This window comes from Schistocerca gregaria, chromosome 5, assembly GCF_023897955.1.
Source record: "Schistocerca gregaria isolate iqSchGreg1 chromosome 5, iqSchGreg1.2, whole genome shotgun sequence".
NCBI lineage: Eukaryota > Metazoa > Arthropoda > Insecta > Orthoptera > Acrididae > Schistocerca > Schistocerca gregaria.
The window spans coordinates 601943680-601965838 of NC_064924.1; the positions used below are offsets into that span (position 1 = coordinate 601943680).

Sequence of the window (22159 nt, forward strand, 5' to 3'; positions counted from 1 at the left end):
TGTAACTTGTAGTTGTCTAAACAAGTTTAGTATTATAAATAAGTGTCTTAAATTTAGTATTCTTTTGATTGTTTTCAATTAATAGATTCAGTACTGCAAACAAATGCAGCAAGTGACAAGACAGCACAGTGTCACATCGTGTGAAAATTCAGGTGAAAAATAAAGCACTTTATATTTTCCAATCAGCAGCTAAAATTCCACACACAAAAAGTTACTACCTGCAAAAGGTTACTACCATTTGTGGGGTGGTGCATGCAACTAGGTTTCAATATGACATATTGGACCATCCCTTGTTGGATAGAAGAACAGACTTGGTGGAAAAATTACAGATAAAAATAAATAATTAATTAAAAGAGAACTGTTAATACTTACATAATCAAAGTAAAACACAACTTTTTGTTCCAAGAAACGTGCTCTCTGCAAATTCCGCACTTGTCTTGAAAGAATATAAGCATCAAGTTTCTGTTGTTGAATTATATAACCAGTAGGTATTGCCACATCTAACACAGCCATACCTGACCTAACAGATTCATTAAGATTTGTCCATCTGGAAAAAAGTTTAAAGTCTTTTAGTCTCAGAAAAAATCACTGCAGTATGATAGCCCATAGTTATCTATCACCACCAATATACCTCTGACAGCTGGTGTAAGTAATATGTGACTGGTTTCGGCCATGAAAGTCAGCTCTTGTTCTTAATGAAAATGCTTTCACAGGTGGCTGTATCTGGAACTTGGGGTTATCTACATTATACTGTACAGACATTTGAAGTATAGCATAACCAGCTCCCTTAGCCTGAACTTTAACAGTTCCCCAAGCATGTGGAATCTGTAACACATACGACAGTTTAAAAATAATATCTGTGTGGCCGATGTCTCATCATTCAAGAGTATCAGATACAACCGTTGATGTTTACTTACTTCTATTCTTTGAAGGTTTGCTATATTGGTCTCATGAACATACAGTGTCTTACGTTCTCCTTGAAGTGCTGTTGCCTCAACCGTTACTGTTAGTGAGGATACATCACGCAACCTTGACCTGGTAGTGTATTCAATCAGAGCCTTCAGTGCAATCACAGTATCCTGGAAGTTGAACAAATATTATTGTTTCACTGTAAACTTTGTGGAAATGACTAGTATGATTGTATCAAGTTCATGCAGACACAAAGGAAAAAAGTTTCCTTCATGAGGTTTTTTTATTTTTTATTTATTTTTTTTTAAACTAAGAACAAAATATTGTAAAAAAAATAATTACTGATTCTCGGTGTTATGGAAAGGAAAATATAGATAATGCTTATTGCTCATATTTAATTATCAAAACTTGACACTCCCTTTCATTATAATTGGAACCAAATCAATGTATTTGGAACAACTCTTACACAAAAACAGAACAATACAATTTTCCAGAATTTGGGATAATAAGTGGTTATTAAATTGCAAGTGTGTTCAGTACAAAGGTAATAATTGATTAATCACAAAATCTACTTAAACTTGTACCCTGGATGTAACATTTCATCATGGTTTTCCCTAATGTCTAACCTAAAAGAAATGATCTTCTACGTTTATCCACAATTCTTCCCTGTTTCATATGTTGCTTCTCAGCAATGGTACAGTTATTTCAATGTAGCTGTAGCCTAAATGGAAACATCCATAAGTTTTACAATTTCAAGTTTGTCAGCCTATTCTATACTTGTTTTTTACTTGTTTATTTATCTCTCCACCTACTCTTATGTATGACTATTATAATAAGGAGCAAATGTCCAGCAGTTAAATAAGTCCATTTCACTATTCTTTCAGAAATTACTGGCTGCATAAAGAGTTTTTAGCACTTTACAATTGCTAGTTTGCAATACTCAGATGTTTGTGTGTTAGGAAACGCCAAAATTTGCAAACAGCCTGCGTCTACAATGCCATACTTGAGCATACTGTCATAACTGTATCGAATAATGATAAGTACACTGTAACTTTAAGATGCAACAGAAAGATGATTTGAAGATTTGTACATAACAAAGGAACTTTAGAAAAAAATATTGGTTCTCCAACACCAGTTTAGCTCTTATAACTATCTGGATGACTAAGTTAGTTTGTCACCATAGGCCTTCTTTCACACTTCTCTCTCTCTCACCCTACCACAATGTCACCTTTAACTTTCCCCTATTTTACACACATTGCTTTACCTACCTCAAGACATCTTTCCTTTTTTTTCAAATTCTACCTATAAAAAGCCTTTGGCTCATTATCAGTATTTTATTAGTAGAATACTTATTGTATACACAAATTATGTACATATTTTGTGTGACTTCTATTCACTGTAAATGGGAAGTTTGTTCTTGCTTCACACACAACACCCACAGTTTAAAATTCAGCATTTTTACCCTTTCCTCCATCAAATGTTTCGTCCCCATTGCTCCCAAGGAGGGAATGGAGGAGGAGGGGGGGGGGGGGGGCAGGTCTATAAAAGAGCATCCAATGATCATATTTGATCCACCTGTAATTCATTCAAAATATTTGGCATTTGAAATGTGTACTAATGTCACTAGGTTTTACATCATTTTTTACAGCTATTAAAAAAAACACATAAAATGCTTATTCTTGTTTTTATCGTACTTTTTAAACAATTTAGGCAAATATAGATTACTTCTTACTGTAAATATGACATGTTTAGTTGCAGACAGTTGCTATGATATAAAATATAAACAATTTACATCATAATAACACATCACTGATACACACAAGCAAGCACATACACAGGACCACCAACTCCAATAGCTTGGGCCTGAAGGCAGCTATCACGTGGGAGGGGGAGAGGGGGCGGATGGTACAATAGTGGGAGGAGAGAGGAGCACCATCTAGTGCAGTGTCCAGGGGCTATAATGCCAACAGGTGCAGCATCAGGAGGTTGTGGTGGCAGGTGGGTGGGGATAACAGAGAGGAGAAGGAGAGCAGTGGGAAAAGAGGGGCAGAGAGCAACAAACAAAGAGGGTGGGAGACAGGAAGGGGGAGGGGAGGTGATAGGACAGAGGGGGTGGAAACTGTTGGGTGGAGTGTGTGGAGACAGTATGTTACTGTAGGTTAAGGACAGGATAATCACAGGATCAGAGAATGTGTTGAAGGATAAATCCCATCTGTGCAATTAGGGTAAGATTGCAATGGAGGGGAGGATCCACATGGCTCAGCAGTGGAGCAGCCATTGAAATCAAGCATGTTGTGTTCAGCTGGATGTTGATGCAAACTGAGACTGGCAGGGTTCAGTGTTGGAATTAGAGTGGAGGGATTGGCAGCAAAGAAGTGTTTCCATTGCAAGGATTGGGAGAAGAGGAGTAGGTCTCTGACAAGTCCAGCATGGTTCAATTTGGATGTAAAACTAGATGAGAGGCATTTTGATAGGACAGAAACTTCTGTGGAGCTGAGGGTTTTGGTGGAAAGGTTAACAACGGTGTTGCTGGTATGTTTCAGCTGTGGATTTGGCAGTGTTGTAGGGAGTTTTGGGGGATGTGGCAAGTTGAAAAGGTCAGCTAGGCAGGGTTTAGGTGCTATGAGGGGTGGACAAGGAGGAACACTGTTGGTAGGATTAGGGGTTGGATAGTGGTGCCACCTGTTTTGTATTTTTTTGAAGTTGTCTTTGAGAGATGCACTGTTCACATTGCAAAGTATTAGGTAATAAACTATGAAGAACAACTTGTACTATGACCATTCCATGAAGGAAGCATGGTAGAGATTTGTTTTCAGTACCACTTAAGACAGCATGGTAGAGGAAAGTGCAAAAATAAAATCCGTTTTCTTATTGAGAACTATTGCCACACGAAGGTGCATTTGGGTTCCTGTGTGGCCATTGTATGGCTGTGTATTATTTAGCAGAAAAAGGGTAAAAACTCGAAAGCTAGTGTGAACGCTGTTACCTGTTACATTTTTATTGTTCCATACATCATTGTGCTATAGGTGTATGGTTGTCTTTCCTTTATTTTTGACTGGTTCAAATGGAGCAACAAAACGATGTGTATGTCTGTAGTATGATTTAGAGTAGTAATAGATGAGATAAGATGAACAGAAAAATTGGTATATTTGTTTAAGATGTTGAGGAGAAGAGTGTGAAAAGAATAAGCAGGGCTGGAAGCAAAGAAAATGAAAATTAAGAAAGCTCTTATGGAAGGTGAAAATGAAGAAAGCTGTTCAAATATAAAATTGAAATGGAAAAACTACAAAAAGACAAATCCTTGTGTCCATGAATACCACATCAAGATACATGCAGCATACTCAGAAGTGTATGAAAAAAAAAGAAACAAGCAAATATGTATTATAAGAAAGGGAAAGCAACAGCATCTAGGAACTATACAGAAACCTTTATAAAATGAAATGTGTAGCAGTATAGAGGATATATGAAAGAGAAAGAAACAGAGAATAACAGTCAAGTATCATAACTAGCAGGTTAATAAGCAAACCGACTAGTGCTGTGAAATTAGGCAACAAAGAATGCTGAGGTTGTCTAAAAATACAGGTGCCTCAATTACTGGAACCAAAGGGAGTCTACAACTGTATTCCAAGTGCAACAGTAGAGGAAAACATGATAAAAGTGCTGGGCACATCTAGAAGGGAAAAATATAATAGTTTAAGGGAACAAACATCGGAATCATATTCTCCACCACAATTTCAACTACCTCTCATCGTGGATTGAGATGAGGAATACCCTCCTCACTATCCTCCCTAGCCCTTCTACAGTGGTATTCCACTAGCCAACAAACCAATGCAATATCACTACCCATGACTACTCCACCCCTGCTCCCAACAACTCCTTGTCTCATGGCTCATACCCCTGCAAGACCTGTCCCACATATCCTCACACTACCATCTCCTCAAGTCTTGTCACATGCATCACGTACCCCACCGAGGGCAGAGCTACCTGTGAAAGCAGCCACGTGATCTACAAACTAAGCTGCAACCACTCTGCCAATTTCTATGTGGGCTTGACAACTAACAGGCTGACTGTCCACAAGGATGGCCACTGCCAAATTGTGGCCAAGAGACAGCTAGACCACCCAGTTTCTTGAACATGCTGCACAACACAATGAGCTTCATTTCAATGGCTGCTTCTCAGCATGTCTCATCTCAATTCTTCCTACCAAGAACAGTTTTCTTAAATGTACAGGAGAAACCTCCCCTACAACACATCTTTGCTCCCATGACCCCCCTGGCCTCAACCTTCACTAGTTCCCATCCACCCACCTCTCCTCTCCTCTCCTCTCCCAGCACTATAACACACACCTTCTATCCCATCAATGAACCAGCGAGTCTTTTCCCCTTCTCTACTCATCCCCCCACCCCCCTCGCACATCCTCCTGACACTGTATCTAGCAGCCCTATTCTGTCCCTACCACATTCCTGCATGCTCCCACAGGCAGCACAACAGCTTCCCCACTCCTATCCTGCCATTCCTCCCCTCTCTGCCACATATCTCCTCTTTAGCCCCAACAGTCACCCCAGCAGATCGCTGCTCACATCAGACACAGTCGAAGTCGAGTCCCAGCACCAGAGACAGTGACCATATGTGTGTGATTTGTTCTTGTGTGAATGTGTGTGTGTGTGTGTGTGTGTGTGTGTTTTCTATTTTGGAAGACATTTTTTGCCCAAAAGCTTAAGTGTTTAGCAGTTCTTTTATTTTTCACTGTGCCTGTCTGCGAATCAATGCCTCCTTTATAAGGCTAGTAGCAAAATACTGAGATCAATACAATTATTAAATGTAATCAAACCTCATGGTAGGTTAAAACTATGTGCTACACCAGAAACTTTCTTGGTCAATGCTCTTACCAACTGAATCATTTCAAGATCACAGATTGTGTGTAGTGAAACTCATATTTTCCTCCTTCAGTTGCACCCAGTGGCAACAAATAATGTGTGTTCTATATTTAATTAATTTTTTCTATAAAATGTAACAAATGATTTCTAGTTTCATAGTATGTTTCATGTCCACTGCATAAGTTCTTCCTATGCAAATCACAGTCTGTCAATCAAGCTGACAATAACATGGATGCACAATGCAGATATGTGATTGCAGGAGAATCAACTTCAGCCAACTGCATTGTCAGTGGATATTCTGAATTTATTGTTAGAAAAATGAAATGAAAATGATTCCTTTGTATTTGTAATCAACTACGGTTGAGTAGGTTTTGAGTTGCTGTTATCAAACCACCACATACCACTGCATTTGAGATTACAATATAAGAGGTTTACAAGCACTTTTATTCATTTAAAATTATGTATAATTTTTTTGCCGGTGAAAATATGGAATAAAATATTTTGTGACGTGTGTATATAAAGTTTCAAGAAGAAATGTGTGTGTTTTTGTGGATACAGGTTTCTAGTGACTTTAAAATTATTGTTTTTTAATGTAAGGAGATGTCAGTATAGATACTGCGAAACACTTGAAATCGTTTAACCATCAAAAATCTCTAAAGACAGGCCATGCTAAAATTATTGTCAATGTCATTCCCTCTGTAGATGCAATAAACTGCATGTGATCTATCACGTAAATGAATTTGAAAATGTAATCTTTTAAAAGAATTGTTGACAGATACTTAATTATCAGCACAAATGTTATTTCTTTAGTTGAAGTGTGTGTGTGTGTGTGTGTGTGTGTGTGTGTGTGTGTGTGTGTGTGTGTGTGTGTGTGTGGCTAGGACCTCCTGTCAGGTACACTACTTGCCTGGTGCAAGTCTTTTTAGTTGACGTCACTTCAGCGATTTGCATGCTGATGAGGACGAAATGACGATGATGGCAATGGAATACCCAATCCCTGAGAGGAGAAAAACTCCAACCCAGCTGAGAATTGAACCCGGGCCCCTTGCATGGCATTCTACCATGTTGACCACTCAGCTACAGAGACAAACATTTCTTTCGTTTATAGAGCATCATCGGAGCAGAAAAACGGCACTACGACTTCTGCAAAGAAACACCAACGCTGTATCTAATACAAACATTTTTATCCCCAATGATGACAGAATGAAGTGAACAAATAACAAATTTTAATGAATTTAGAAAGGATACATTTTGGATTACACACCCGCCAGGTTAGCAGAGAGTGCTAATGTGCTGCTTCCTGGACTTGGGTAGGCGTGCCGGCCCCCGATCGAATCTGCCCGGCAGATTAACGACGTAAGCCAGTGCGGCCTGGATGTACTTTTTAGGTGGTTTCCCACATCCCACTAGGTGAATACCAGGCTGGTCCCCACATCCCACCTCAGTTACATGAATCGCAGACATTTGAAACACATTCACACTCTTTCATGGTCTACACTAGACGGAGACAGCTGGGGTACACTGATCCCATCCCGGGGGGTATGGGGTGGTGACAGGAAGGGCATCTGGCCACCCCTTTCAATTAACCATGCCAAATCCAATTCTAACCACACCTGCCATGAGAAAACGGCAGGACTAAGGTGCAAGCGAAGAAGAAGACACTGTGGATTACATGCCTAAAGAAGCTTTGTAAATATTATTCTGAATTACAATCTTTGCAAACCTGCAACAAAAACATTACATATCATTTACTGTAAGACTACAAGTATTACCACAATGATCCAGGGTCAATACTTCAACAGATCGCTGAAGCTAATACTTTACACCTACACTGTACCCCAGTATTGCATGCGTAACAGTGCACAATTCATGCACCACTCAAGACCACCCTGCATCCTTACTTCTGCCAGTTCCTTATCTCCTAGCATTCAAACTTCGCAAAATTTCTCCTGCATATCTTGGCAGTCTAGCAGTCTTTCGTACTACAACAGAGTGTTCACACACCCCACAGGAGACTGAAAGATTCATTCTAGACAATATGAATGTAATTAAAAAATCTGGAACAAATCAGTGAAAGGAAATCCAAAAAGACACAGTACCAGATAAGTTTAAAAAGAAAATACTAAATATGAATCAGTACAGGTAGTTAATACCTGTCTTCATGAATACAGGTAGTTCATACTGGTGAACTTTAAATGCAGCTTTCATTTTCTCGATGTCAATATTCAATTACATTTTCATTTAACATATAACATGAGGAGTACCTGTGTTGAAGCCCATCCACCATCTGTTAGCCGCTGAGAATTCAGCCATTTCACAATATAGTCGAGATTCACCTCCTGACGAGCCACATATGTCAATAAAGCGTACGCTGTGGTCTCTACATTCGTAGAATCGTAAATGTATGGAAGCCTTGGCAAGAAGAATGGCTTTTGATTTTCTAATTTATATGGAGGTTGTGGTACCCTCATCTTGCCCCAGTATGTCAGACCACCTAAAATTAAATTTCATTAGTTTAGGGATACTTCAGTTATCAAGTTTATTTGAACAGTAATATGATTCCACTATACCTTCTGTCCTTGCATGTCTTGCTAAGATACTAAATGCAGCTTCAGCTGTTGACGCTTTACTCAACATCAAAGCGTATGTCACAATTGCTACTTCATACGGGTCCCCTCGCTCATCTATTAACTTCAGATTTCGCTCGAGCCACTGTATGGCTTTACCTTGCGCAAATGCAACTTGAGATCCCAGACCCTAGAATGATAATATAATTGTTAAAGATTTGATTAACCATACTCCTTCACTGAATATGTAACTTACAGTTACACTTAATGAAATATGATATATATTTCTATCTGCTTCAGTAAAGGAGGAAGAGGAGGACGAGGCGGCAGAGAATCTCTTACCCCTGAAAGATCTTTTACAGTCTCCAGTGTTATAAGCACATGAGCTGTGAGTGAGATGTTGCGAAATTTCACAGCATCATTATCATAGTTTAATGAACTATTCATTTTTCTATCAGGCAACCATGTAACTTCATAGAAAGCACCTTCCCTCGTCTGGTGCCGGAGAATCCATGCTATTGATCTGGATATGACCTGCACAGATAGAACATTGGCATTAAAAGTCTAATTGGTATCCCTAATTTTGGTAGCATATAGACAACTTTTTTTCCGCCTTACCTGAGGATCAATATAAATGTAATTTTCCCACTCATAAAAGCTAGCTTCTTGAAACATACGTGCACAAAATGCCGTCAGCCACACACTTGGTGAAGAATGATTCCTGTAACACATCATACAGTCTAGAAATGCTTTGGTTGCACAATATATAGTCTTTGTTTATATATTACTTCATGAGCGAAATGTTTACAGTATTACTATTAGCATAGGAGTTATCCTCAGATTATAAATTTTATTTATTTCCATAAATTAAAACTGCCTGCTGGACTGGAACAATGATAATTAGTGTTTTGCCTGTGACATGTAGTGATCTGTGTTTGAGTCCCAGGGCAGCATACAGTTTTGATCAACCAAAAATTTCATTCTATTGCAAATTTCACAGCAGTCTTCTTATTCTGAATCATCATAAAAGAATGAGATGCAATGTCCAACACCATAAATTTTAAAAAAAAATCAAAGTTCATTTAACTGACTATTGACTTGGTAAAGTTATTAGTTAAGGTGTTGAAGTTTATCATCAACACAGAATACAGAGAAATGATAGTTATACACAAGTAACAGCAAGACACATTCCCCATTTAAGTATTATGTTCCCAGTAAGAGAGTAATCATTTTAAAGGCAAAGACATATTTTACTATGGCAGTAACTAATGTATTAACATTATTATTAAATATAATTAATTTGTTCCTCATTGCTGTCTGACAGGCATGTAAAAACATATTTCAAAACTGTTAAGAAGCATAATGACTGTCATGATCACTTAAACGCTACATTTTTGCCTTTACTTGTGACATACAATAGAAAGTTAAACAAATATCAGATGCACCACAGGAAAGGAGAAATAATGAAGAAAAAAGTTATTTGTAAACAACTTTACATATCAAACAATGTTTAACAACTTTGCTAATGAGTAACATAAGACCCAATGAAAATCTTGTCCAGTTTCTTCTTACCAGTCACTTCTGAATAAGCTGAAAGATCCATCTTTGTTCATAAATGACAACTGCCTTTGGTATCCAATATTCATGTAATAGAAAGACTGCTTTTCAAGTGTTCTGTTCCTTTGGTTGATAAGTCTCATATACATTGTAGTGTACAGATTTGCAGCGAAGCTGAACATATTCTGTTCTGCACAGTCCTAATAAAAGTAATAACCAGATCAAATATGAAAATTCAAATTCAGCACTGTGAGTAAAATTTAAAAACAATATAAATGTAATCCAACATAAACATTTAAAATCTTGGCAAGATAAAACTCCACCACCCACACAAAGGGAATAGCTTAGAGAAAAGAAAGTAAACACACAATAGCTTAAAAAGGAACACCAGACAGCACAATGCTACATTGCCATGAGACTAAACATCACAAGGCACTTCAATATCCAAAAGTACGATGCAAGACCATCCTTATACAATTCAACAACCTACGTCTTTTAATAAACTGGTGAATGTTTCGAATCATTCTACATAATTGTTCTGCAACACAATACCTGTCCTTCAAGGATCTTTAAGTTATTTCCACATATTTACATTTCTCCCTTTTTGCCTATGTCTGTGCATCAGCATTTGCATCCCATTTTATAAGATTCTAGAAAAAGATTACACCACTGCTGATACTATGACTGCTACTATTTTGCCTCACATCTGTCCCAAATTATCTCTCACATTTCTTAGTTTTTATTCTTGATTTTTGTTTTAGTATGCAATCAGTTGTGAGTTCCAAGTTCAACTCTTGTAATTGTGGTTGACTGCCTGCAGAATACTATTAGTGCTCAGAAACTTAATTTTGGCTGCTAGAACTTTATTATTCCTGTATCCTTTCAAAGCTTTCACGATCCTTTATCGGGACCTCTTTTTCTTCCTTTACTTTTCAATAATTTTTATCTGTCTTCTTCTCTTGAACAAGAAGTTTGAAATAAACTTTGCTTCGTTTTCTAGCAAAATTTTTCTCCTACACTGCAGGCACTTCTGAACATTTTATTCAAATTTTGAGCTGATTATGACAATGGATGTGCATGGTACTTTCTGCTTAACTGTGACACGACGTGAATACCACAAGAAACAATTAATTACATTTTCTAAGCTATTAAATAATGGCTGAATGAGTTTTTTTTGGTAAACCCAATATTTTGGCCCCATCTATAGGGTACAATTATGCGTAAGCAGGCAGGAGGTACAGGGATGATTGAATGATGTATTCATGAATTGCACACAGTGGTTTGCAGTTGCTCGAACTGTAATTTCGGGGCAAGGTATAGTAGCACCGGGGTGTAAAATTAAGTTTTTGAAAGTCAAGTGCAGGTGGCTGTTAGTTATGAGTTCCAGAGGAGGAGGAGGAGGAGGAGATTAGTGTTTAACGTCCTGTCGACAACGAGGTCATTAGAGACGGAGTGCAAGCTCGGGTGAGAGAAGGATGGGGAAGGAAATCGGCCGTGCCCTTTCAAAGGAATCATCCCGGCATTTGCCTGAAGCGATTTAGGGAAATCACGGAAAACCTAAATCAGGATGGCCGGAGACGGGATTGAACCGTCGTCCTCCCGAATGCGAGTCCAGTGTGCTAACCAATGCGCCACCTCGCTCGGTATATGAGTTCCACAGACCATTTATATTAAAATGAAGTGGGTCAAGTTATTTGACAAGCTATGCATGCTTTGTATGCAACATTGCAAGCTGGCCATTTACAACCCAGTAAATGACACAGTGACTTAAATTTAATAAGTAAACAGATTTTTATATTAAACATGCTTACAATGTTTAACTAAATATTCATCTATGGAAAATAATGATTTGCCTTAAGACCCCACCAACTGTGGTGACAAGTTGAATTTCCACGCATTGTCCTCAATAGTGCACTGCCTCACTCACATGCATGACGAAAATGGGACCCTGTCACAACAAAGTCTAGCAGAGCAACTACAAACACTTGCTGCTCACAACCTAGCTCACACAACTGGTCTTCAACTACTGTTGACATTGTGACATACTCCATACCAGATGTCAGTCCTGTGTGGTCCTACCAGCTTTGCCTGCATCTAGTAGAGTCATCCCTGAACTGTTGGTCTACGGGCCACTGTTAGACCCGATATTTACAGGGCTCGAGCTGGTGTCATCTAACAGGTCATCGTCCAGGATGACTGCCTGGCTCTGGGCATATCTGAAGGGTCCTGGGTTCAGGGCCTGTGCACTAGCATGCCCGACTGATTGGAGGATTGATCCTCTAGCACGTACACCTGCTGCTTGGTGCGTGCCTGACTTCAGGCTTGTGTCTGTTAACCCACTGAGGCAGCACTCCCACCCAGTATCCTCAAACTCCCTCCGCATAGCACACAATGGTGTATGCTATGCTGAGCTAGCAGCTGCTGCATGGGGCACCTATGCACACCATCGAGATTTCACTATCTCTGTTCATGCATCTTGCTGAATAAAAAATGTTATTGCTAAATGAGCTCCACAACTGTGAACTGCCAGACAGCTGGTAGCACATAACCCATCACCCTGCACATGCCATCTGGAAATGCCCATCCTGTCAGTAATAGTGTCTGTACCCCTGACACCATCACACTCAGTTTCAGAAGAAAGCCGTTTTTGGCTTTTTTTCCATGCAAATGTGTTGACAATGTCTAGTCATTTGGATTGGAGGGCTGGTTGGAAGGTTGACTGGTGAAGATAAACTCCATTGGTGGTTCAAGTGACTTTAGTGGCAAAGAATGGTATTTTGTGCTCAGTTTAGATGTGGGCGGTGTAATTTTCTGGGGTGCAGTGCTCCATGTGCCCAGTTTTCAGCAATGATCTCTTTTAAATGTAAAAAGCCTGGGCATTACACCAGAGATTGTAAAAAGGTGCACAGTTGGCAAACAGGCATAAAGACTAGGAGTGTCTTTAGTAAAAACTGCATTGGTGATATTAGTATAAAGTGTCTCTTTTATTGTTTCATACTGTTGTAGACACAGACTTAACAATGAGCACACAAGAGGAACATGGGGTTAACATTACAATGGCAGATCAGGTTTTGTTAGAACTGATGGCACAAATGTGGATAGATGACACAAACTTCCATAAATAGCTAGATGCATTAAGTGGTAACAGGTCCTTTTCAGTTTGGCAACCTGAATCCTAAATGCCAATGCCAATACTGCCACTCTAGTTTTGCCTTTCTTCGGTAAAACAGGTAAGAATGTGTTAGCATTTGTGGACAACCCGTTGTCAGCTGAAAAGCTGGATTGATGGTCAGAGGAACAATTGTTACATACGGCCTATTTACGGTGGGTGGGAGACGTGAAAACATATTTCACATATCACAAAGAGTTAATGAATACTCAGACATCTGAAGTTCTTAGTACAAGCTTTTTACAGAGATGTACGAGGAAAAACAGTTGTAAATATTACCAAGGACAATTAAATACTGCATCACAATCAGAGGGCAAATCCATAAAGAGTTTTGTAGGCAGAATAAGGAAGCTTAAGGACATATGGACTGATGGAAGGCGATGGCTTGACGGCCATTAAGGTCATTTCAGTGCAGATGCACCCACTCTCCTGAAATCTTGCAAGAATCCAGTGTGATGCGGCAAGCAATGAGTATGCTGGACGGGGTAAGCTCCTAAGTAGTCTGTGATTGGAAATTTGAGTCAGATGTAAAGCATGCTCCAATAGCTTAAGTGCTGAAAGCGACCGCTTATGCAAACTGGGGAAATTCAGGGTCGAGTCCCAGTCTGGCACAAATTTTCACTTGTCGCCACTGACTTCATTTCAATGCCCAACAGCGGTTGGTATCAGAATTTACTTAATTTCACCATGCATATAATTGTTTTACGATTTTAATCTTAAGCACATAAATGTAATAATTACTTTGTCACAGAGCTTTGTAATGGGTACCTGAGACAAGTAGTTGTGGTCGAATCACGTTTTGTGGAAACACTGACTGTAATTTCATCTACTTACTGCTGACACACACAACACTTCATTAATCATTAATTTGCAAATCTTGCACTCAGGTTCAATTACATTATTTTTAATAACTAATCCATGTAAATTAATTAAGCTTCACAATTTAGGGTCTTAATTTCAGCAAAAATCCTTATTTACGGAAGCAATAATGGCTAAACTTAACTATTTGATAAGTTCAACATCATGTTTCTACCAGTTCAAACTTTCATTAATTTAAAGACTCCAAAATTTGGAGCAGTCTATCCTATTCAGAAACATCCCTGCACTTTCATGAAATTACAGGTGGAGTGCATATGCAGATGACCAGTTAATAATTGCTTGAAGAGATTATTAGCAGTTTACTGTGTTTCACTCTCCTAAGCTATTAATTATAACATTATAGTTATCTGCAGAAAGGATCAACTCTATAAGATATACATTACATGGAAGGTCATTCCATATATAAGAAATAGGAGTAGACACAAATTTAAACGCAGCATTACTCGATTCAGCATGCCTCTCCATTCACTGACATTTTCTCACCTTCCAGAATGATTCCGAACCAGTTTTTGGTACTTCTTTTGGTAAAAGTGAATCCACACACAATGAATCCCCTATGTTGTTGTTGTTGTTGTTGTTGTTGTCTTCAGCCTAAGACTGGTTTGATGAAGCTCTCCATGCTACTCTATCCCGTGCAAGTTTCATCACCTCCCAGTACCTACTGCAGCTTACATCCTTCTGAATCTGCTTAGTGCATTTATCTCTTGGTCTCCCTCTACGATTTTTACCCTCCACCCTGCCCTTCAATGCTAAATTTGTGATCCCTTGATGCCTCATAATAAGTCCTACCAATTGGTCCCTTCTTCTCATCAAGTTGTGACACAAAATACTCTTCTCCCCAATTCTATTCAATATCTCCTCATTAGTTATGTGATCTACATATCTAATCTTCAGCATTCTTCTGTAGCACCACATTTCGAAAGCTTCTATTCTCTTCTTGTCCAAATTATTTATCATCCATGTTTCACTTCCATACATGGCTACACTCCATACAAATACTTTCAGAAATGACTTACTGACACTTAAATCTATACATGATGTTAACAAATTTCTCTTCTTCAGAAATGATTTTCTTTCCATTGCCAGTCTACATTTTATATCTTCTCTACTTCGACCATCATCAGTTATTTTGCTCCCCAAATAGCAAAACTCCTTTACTATTTTAAGTGTCTTATTTCCTAATCTAATTCCCTCAGCATCTTCCGACTTAATTCGACTACATTCCATTATCCTCGTTTTGCTTTTGTTGATGTTCATCTTATATCCTCCTTTCAAGACACTGTCCATTCCGTTCAAATGTTCTTCCAAGTCCTTTGCTGTCTCTGACAGAATTACAATGTCATTTTAATACCTACTCCAAATTTTTCTTTTGTTTCCTTTACTGCTTGCTCAATATGCAGATTGAATAACATCGGGGAGAGACTGCAACCCTGTCTCACTCCCTTCCCAACCAGTGCTTCCCTGTCGTGTCCCTCGACTCTTGTACCTGCCATCTGATTTCTCTACAAATTGTAAATAGCCTTTCGCTCCCTATTTTTTACCCCTGCCACCTTCAGAATTTGAAAGAGAGTATTCCAGTCAACATAGTCAAAACTTTCTCTAAGTCTACAAATGTTAGAAATGTTGGTTTTCCTTTCCTTAATGTTTCTTCTAAGATAAGTTGTAAGGTCAGTATTGCCTCACGTGTTCCAATATTTCTACAGAATCCAAACTGATCTTCCCTGAGGTCAGCTTCTACCAGTTCTTCCATTCGTCTGTAAAGAATTTGTGTTAGTATTTTGCAGCTGTGGCTTATTAAACTGATAGTTCGGTAATTTTCACATCTGTCAACACCTGCTTTCTTTGGGATTGGAATTATTATGTTCTTCTTTAAGTATTTCGCCTGTCTCATACATCTTGCTCAACAGATGGTAGAGTTTTGTCAGGACTGGCTCTCCCAACGCCATCAGTAGTTCTGATGGAATGTTGTCTACTCCCGGGGCCTTGATTCGACTCAGGTCTTTCAGTGCTCTGTCAAACTCTTCACGAAGTATTGTATCTCCCATTTCATCATCATCTACATCCTCTTCCATTTCCATAATATTGTCATCAAGTACATCGCCCTTGTATAGACCCTCTATATACTCCTTCCACCTTTTTGCTTTCCCTTCTTTGCTTAGAACTGGGTTTCCATCTGAGCCCTTGATATTCATACAATGGTTCTCTTATCTCCAAAGGTCTCTTTAATTTTCCTGTAGGCAGTATCTATCTTACCCCTAGTGAGATAAGCCTCTACATCCTTACATTTGTCCTCTAGCCATCCCTGCTTAGCCATTTTGCACTTCCTGACGATCTCATTTTTGAGACGTTTGTATTCTTTTTTGCGTGCTCCATTTACTGCATTTTTATATTTTCTCCTTTCATCAATTAAATTCAATATTTCTTCTGTTACCCAAGGAGTTCCACTAGCCCTCTTCTTTTTACCTACTTGATCCTCTGCTGCTTTCACTACTTCATCCCTCAGAGCTACCCATTTTTCTTCTACTGTGCTTCTTTCCCCCATTCCTGTCAATTGCTCCCTTATGCTCTCCCTGAAACTCTATACAACCTCTGGTTCTTTCAGTTTATTCAGGTCCCATCTCCTTAATTTCCCACATTTTTGCAGTTTCTTCAGTTTTAATCTACAGGTCATAACCTATAGATTGTGGTCAGAGTCCACATCTGCCACTGGAAATGTCTTACAATGTAAAACCTGGTTCCTAAATCTCTGTCTTACCATTATATAATCTATCTGATACCTTTCAGTATCTCCAGGGTTCTTCCATGTATACAACCTTCTTTCATGATTCTTGAACCAAGTGTTAGCTATGATTAAGTTGTGCTCCGTGCAAAATTCTACCAGGCAGCTTCCTCTTTCATTTCTTAACCCCAATCCATATTCACCTACTACGTTTCCTTCTCTCCCTTTTCCTACTACCGAATTCCAGTCACCCATGACTATTAAATTTTCGTCACCATTCACTATCTGAATAATTTCTTTTATTTCATCATACATTTCTTCAATTTCTTCGTCATCTGCAGAGCTAGTTGGCATATAAACTTGTACTACTGTAGTAGGTGTGGGATTCGTATCTATCTTGGCCACAATAATGCATTCACTATGCTGTTTGCAATGTAGCAACTGAAAAACAAAACTTGTCAACATATTTCGACCACATCAAAATTCTTCCCCGAATGTGAGAATGGTTATCTTCAGTTTTATTTCTAGGTTAAGTACCTTGTCAGTTCTACCTACAAAATTTTCAAATATGGGTTGCACAGCTCTGAATGCCCATGAGAGGTCCAAATTAATATTCTGCAGATTTTGTAATTTTTAATTATTTAATAGATGTTTGTGAATATGGTAGAATACATCAGTGACTCACTCTGTTCACTGCTTCTCACTGCACCTCAACAGTAACAATCATTTGTTGAAAGCTTAAATTAAGCCAAAAGAAGAAAACAAAGGCTACTTCAGGAAAAAAAAAAAACTGTTGAAGCTTTTGCAAAAGTCCACATCCTGTCAAAAATCTGCCCAGTAGCCATTTTCTTTTACCAGTCAGTTTTGAAACACTGTGGCTTTATCTTCAGGCACATAGCGTGACAAACTTTTAAATTTGTACACCTAGTTGAAAAAATAGATATGAACTTTGATAAAAAGAAAAGCAACAGGCACCACATTTTCAGGTCCCTGCATATATTATAACCAAGGACTGCCTTACTGACTAACAAAAACTCTCCAGAATTCTGTTCTAAATTCCATATACACAGTATAAGTATTTGTTTTGGAGAATGTTTACAATTCTGTTTATTTCCTTAATTAATGATGTTAGTGCCACCAGTTGATAAATTTTTTATGGAATGACAGTTGATGCTGCCCACTACCACCACCTGCTGATGCACCCCCTCTTCATTAGCATAAGACGATAGCCATGTGCCAAACACTTTCCCCTTTGTGACTGAGATTACTGTCATAATAGGCTAGACAGGGAAGCAACTGACATTACCAACTCAGAATGGTCTGACAACCACCAGGATATGAGATTTAAATGGTTTCATGCCTGCAAAGCAAGTTCTGCTTCAGTTGCTCTGATCATCTCTCCCCTTTATGCTCCTATAGTTTCCCCAGAAGACGTCCTCTGGTGTTAAGAAACAAATATTGGGTTTGTCGAGGAAATTCATTCAACAACAACTTAACAAACAAGATAATTTTATTCATTGTAGCATTTGGGGCTGTGATTTAATGAATTTATTTAAGAACATAGGAAACAACAATGCCGCCAACTGTCGAAACCTTTCCTCAATTTTATCGCTTGGTAATCAATGTTCTTCATATAACAAACCAAAAAGACAGATTTCTGCAGGTATATAAACACTTCTGCAGCAAACAGTATCAGGGAAGCCATGCTGGACTTATAGTCAGCTTATCTGATATAAGCCACTTAAAATCAAAAGATAAATGTGTCCCTGTGATCAATATAATATTGCTATGGCTCTTAAGTGGTTTGTGAGGTATGAGAAGCCAATAACATTAAAACAAACATTAATTACAAAAGATTAGCCAATAGGAACAGGAACTGAATGCTGAATGCACACACACACACTATCACAATAAAATAAAATCAGTAAGAAGAATGCAGAAAAGGATGAGCAAGAGGGGTTGCAGCACAAATAGAAAAACATGACTACTGTCCACTTACCATTGGTAGATGTAGCAGTGATGTTGCATTTACAGGCATTGTGGGGAATATTGGACCTACCACATCACCAACTACAGAGACAAATGCCTTATTAGAACCAAACACATAGTAACGGCTCTCTTCATATGGAATAATTGGAGTTTCTGTAACATTTACATGCAAGTACTGAAGTACGTATGCACGATTACTGAGGTCAAGCAGTACAGATGTGTGCTTATGCTGTGGTAATCCATCAGCCTGTAACAGTAGTAATTATATATAAGTTTCATTGACAAATTAAATTATATAGCATTTTTCATTTACAAAAGAACATTGTAGCAAACGAGTATTCCATAAAACATCACGCTTACAGTAATGAGGAGATTAAGTAACATAATTAGTGTAAGAATTGGACACTAACCTCTACATGAAGTTTACGAGTCACTGAATCCTTTCCAATAAGAGCACTAGCCTGAATAGTTACATCTATGTCACCTAATCTGGTGGGCACTATAGGAACATAGACAACAGCTGCATCTTGAGCCTTGATGAAAATGAAGAACTGGTGTTCATTGAAAGATGTCCTCGGATTATAAGATCTTACCTGCAAAGAAGAAAATTGTAAGGTCATATACACAAAGTAAGACACTGAAATGCTTAGGGATTAAATATAGTGTTTGAAAATAGTCAACAGTTACTCACAATACCATTCATTTCCACATGGACAAACTTATAGTCCGGTGACCCAGCCAACACAACAACAGCTTCTAAGGCAGTTGTCAGATAGTTAAATACGGTCACTCTCACTCCAACCTGTTCTCCCTGACGACAAGTGTTTGGCATCTCAACATTTATGAAGAATGGCCGTATACCAACATACTGCAACACAGGAACACAAATGGAAGATGATTTAAATAGTACAGACAGAAAAAGGGCAGAGAAGAATCATGAAAACAAAATCAGCAAACTGAGGACAAAAATTGAGTTTTCTATTATTTTTATAGCATCTTCCTGTTATTTCAGCAAGTTAAGTCCCCAGACAAATCAACAAACATATTGCTTCTTGTTGAAGTGGAATGTTTATATTAAGTTCTCTGTAATATAGCATATCTCTGTGTACAGTGTCTTTTTGTTGTCCTAAATACATGGGTCATGCTTGTGGACTACATCATGCATGTGCTTTATGTTCTGCCCTTTTCTTTGATTTTCTACAAATGGTTACGAGCCCAGTCCCCAGTTCAAGAAAGAAATTGGATATTGTAATTTTACATTTCCTGATTCAAGAAATGCATTTGCGTGTGTTGTTTGATTTGGGTGATTCATACTGTATGTGAACAATTTGCTGGCACCTTCTCAAATTGGATTTTTGCAGCTGTAAATCTCAACTGTTTTACTGGGCTACACTGGTTTCCAATGCATGGAAAAACTGTAGAGGGCTGAAAATTGGACCATATGGAAGTTTGGAATATGAATCGTATAATGTGTGTCTGACAGCACATATGAGGTGCGTATTGGTGGCACGTGAAAACCGGTGGCTTTGTTATTGGATGCACAGCAGCATGAATAGAAGTACTTAATGTTGCACTAAAAACATGGGGCAAAGCTGATCATGCAGTGAGTCAGTCATTAGTACTAGGGAAACAAAGGTCATGGTACTTTGAATTGCATGCAAGAGTGCAAGAGGCACGGAGCATAAGTTATGTGCCGTATTTGAACAAGAAACACGACAAGCTCCACTCACTGGTCAGAATTATCTCGCTCATTTGGAAGACTTAGTTCTTCACATGCAGCAACTCAAAGTGAAACTTGATGACTCAGCATTAATGCTGTGACTACTTAGCACACTTCCTGACAGTTATGACAGTCTAAGACAGTCATGATGTGGAAGTGTTGAAGATCAACAGACACTAAAACATTTACTGAAAGTGTTAACATCTGCAGAAGTAGTTGTTCTTATTGGAGGGAGAAATGATATGAGTTAGTGCAATGTCTGCAATCAAGTAAATATTAAAGAAACATGAAATGCACACAATACTTCATCAAATAACTGTAAAAAAAAAAGCAACAAACGCAAAGAAGCTTAAATGTTCTGGTGGAGGTGGTTTTGGCCATATTAAAAAAAGTAAATAAATAAAATAACAACCAAAAAATGCAGCCAACTGTTCTACAATAACAAAAAAATGACCCTAACCAAAATAAAAGTGAACTGTCTGATCAGGCATGTAATGAGTGCAGAAGTGAAAAACGGCTCATAGATCACTGACTGTGGAGTGCTGAATCATATGGCTAAGAAAACTCAGTGCTACATATTGTTTTCTAAGTTTAACAAAACCATTGCAGATATGTATGGGCAATGATCTGATTATGAATGCACTCAGAAAAGGGATTATTTATTTTGAAGCTTTTCCCGATGCCACATTGACAATGATATGTATAGTACAGAAAAGTGAAGAAATTTTTTTTCTGTATCATCTACTATGGCCAAATGATAGACTTTTATTCATTGAAAGACAAGCGTGAGTTCCAAAACAATGGTGTTGCAACAGCATGTGGCACACACAGGGACAACTTGTTGAAGATGTTGATTTGAGTGACACATCCAATTCAGCCTTGTAATCTTGAGGCAACTCTTGTGTTGAAGGAATATTTCCAAGTTTGGCATGAACACTTGAGTCAAGGGAATAAATGTCCTAACATCATGTTCAACAATTCTTGAAGTTGAAGATTTTGGTGAAGTATTTTGTGAAGCATGACTCTTTGGTGTGATGTCACATGTGCTGGACTGCTGTTGAAATTTCTTGTCAATATATTATAAATTTTTAGTGCACTAGCAGATGGCATTTTCTGATGTAAGTGAGAAATCAAGTGTAATTCACCTTGAGTACAAATCAACATATTCTTCACTAACTGTTTTTCAGTCCAAAAGCAAATTAAAATGTAAATTAATTAATTACAGATCACTGATGATGTTTCACCTCAATAAAGCGAAACACGTCTGGTGGGGGAAAAAAAACTAGCAACTAGTTGCAATGACAGAACAAAAATACCCTCAAGGAAGGTTTTCTTTGTTGGATTTGATTGGGGTACTACAAGAACACATGAGACTGAAGAACAATGATTTCAATATGAGGTTTTTGACATAATAATAGGTACCAATGTATCTCAGATAGATTCTATGTATAGACACGAGAATATTTGTGCAACTTTTGAAGCCATTCTCAAAATAAGTACAACTCTGGATGATAGTGAAGCAACTAAAAAAAATTATTAGAAATTATACTGATGATCTGAGTGATAATTTCAGCAAAGATATACAAATTATGAGAGCAAATACTTTTCGAGATCTGACAAAGACAAGAGAAAACAAAGGGCTTCCATTTCTTCTTCAAAATAAAATTTGTAAGTTGAGGTTACAATATTTGTTTCCTGAACATGTCACTGCAGTCAGGATTTCCAATACCCTATCAGTAACTGTTGCTACAAGCATGAGAGCACTTACTAAAT

At 38.2% G+C, this 22159-nt stretch overlaps 1 protein-coding gene across 3 annotated transcripts in view; it reads right to left on the minus strand.

The window, feature by feature from the left end:
* LOC126272023 (CD109 antigen) overlaps positions 1-22159 on the minus strand; it is a 740173-nt gene that overhangs the window by 20671 nt on the left and 697343 nt on the right. For all 3 annotated transcript variants that reach the window (XM_049974517.1, XM_049974519.1, XM_049974520.1), the window contains 11 exons: positions 19358-19534; positions 19077-19259; positions 18677-18913; positions 9926-10110; positions 8972-9074; positions 8696-8887; positions 8357-8543; positions 8051-8280; positions 918-1079; positions 632-825; positions 373-547 (listed from right to left, as the gene is read on the minus strand). In XM_049974517.1, coding sequence (XP_049830474.1) covers positions 373-547; positions 632-825; positions 918-1079; positions 8051-8280; positions 8357-8543; positions 8696-8887; positions 8972-9074; positions 9926-10110; positions 18677-18913; positions 19077-19259; positions 19358-19534 — 2025 coding nt within the window. The remainder of the gene's footprint in view (positions 1-372; positions 548-631; positions 826-917; positions 1080-8050; positions 8281-8356; positions 8544-8695; positions 8888-8971; positions 9075-9925; positions 10111-18676; positions 18914-19076; positions 19260-19357; positions 19535-22159) is intronic.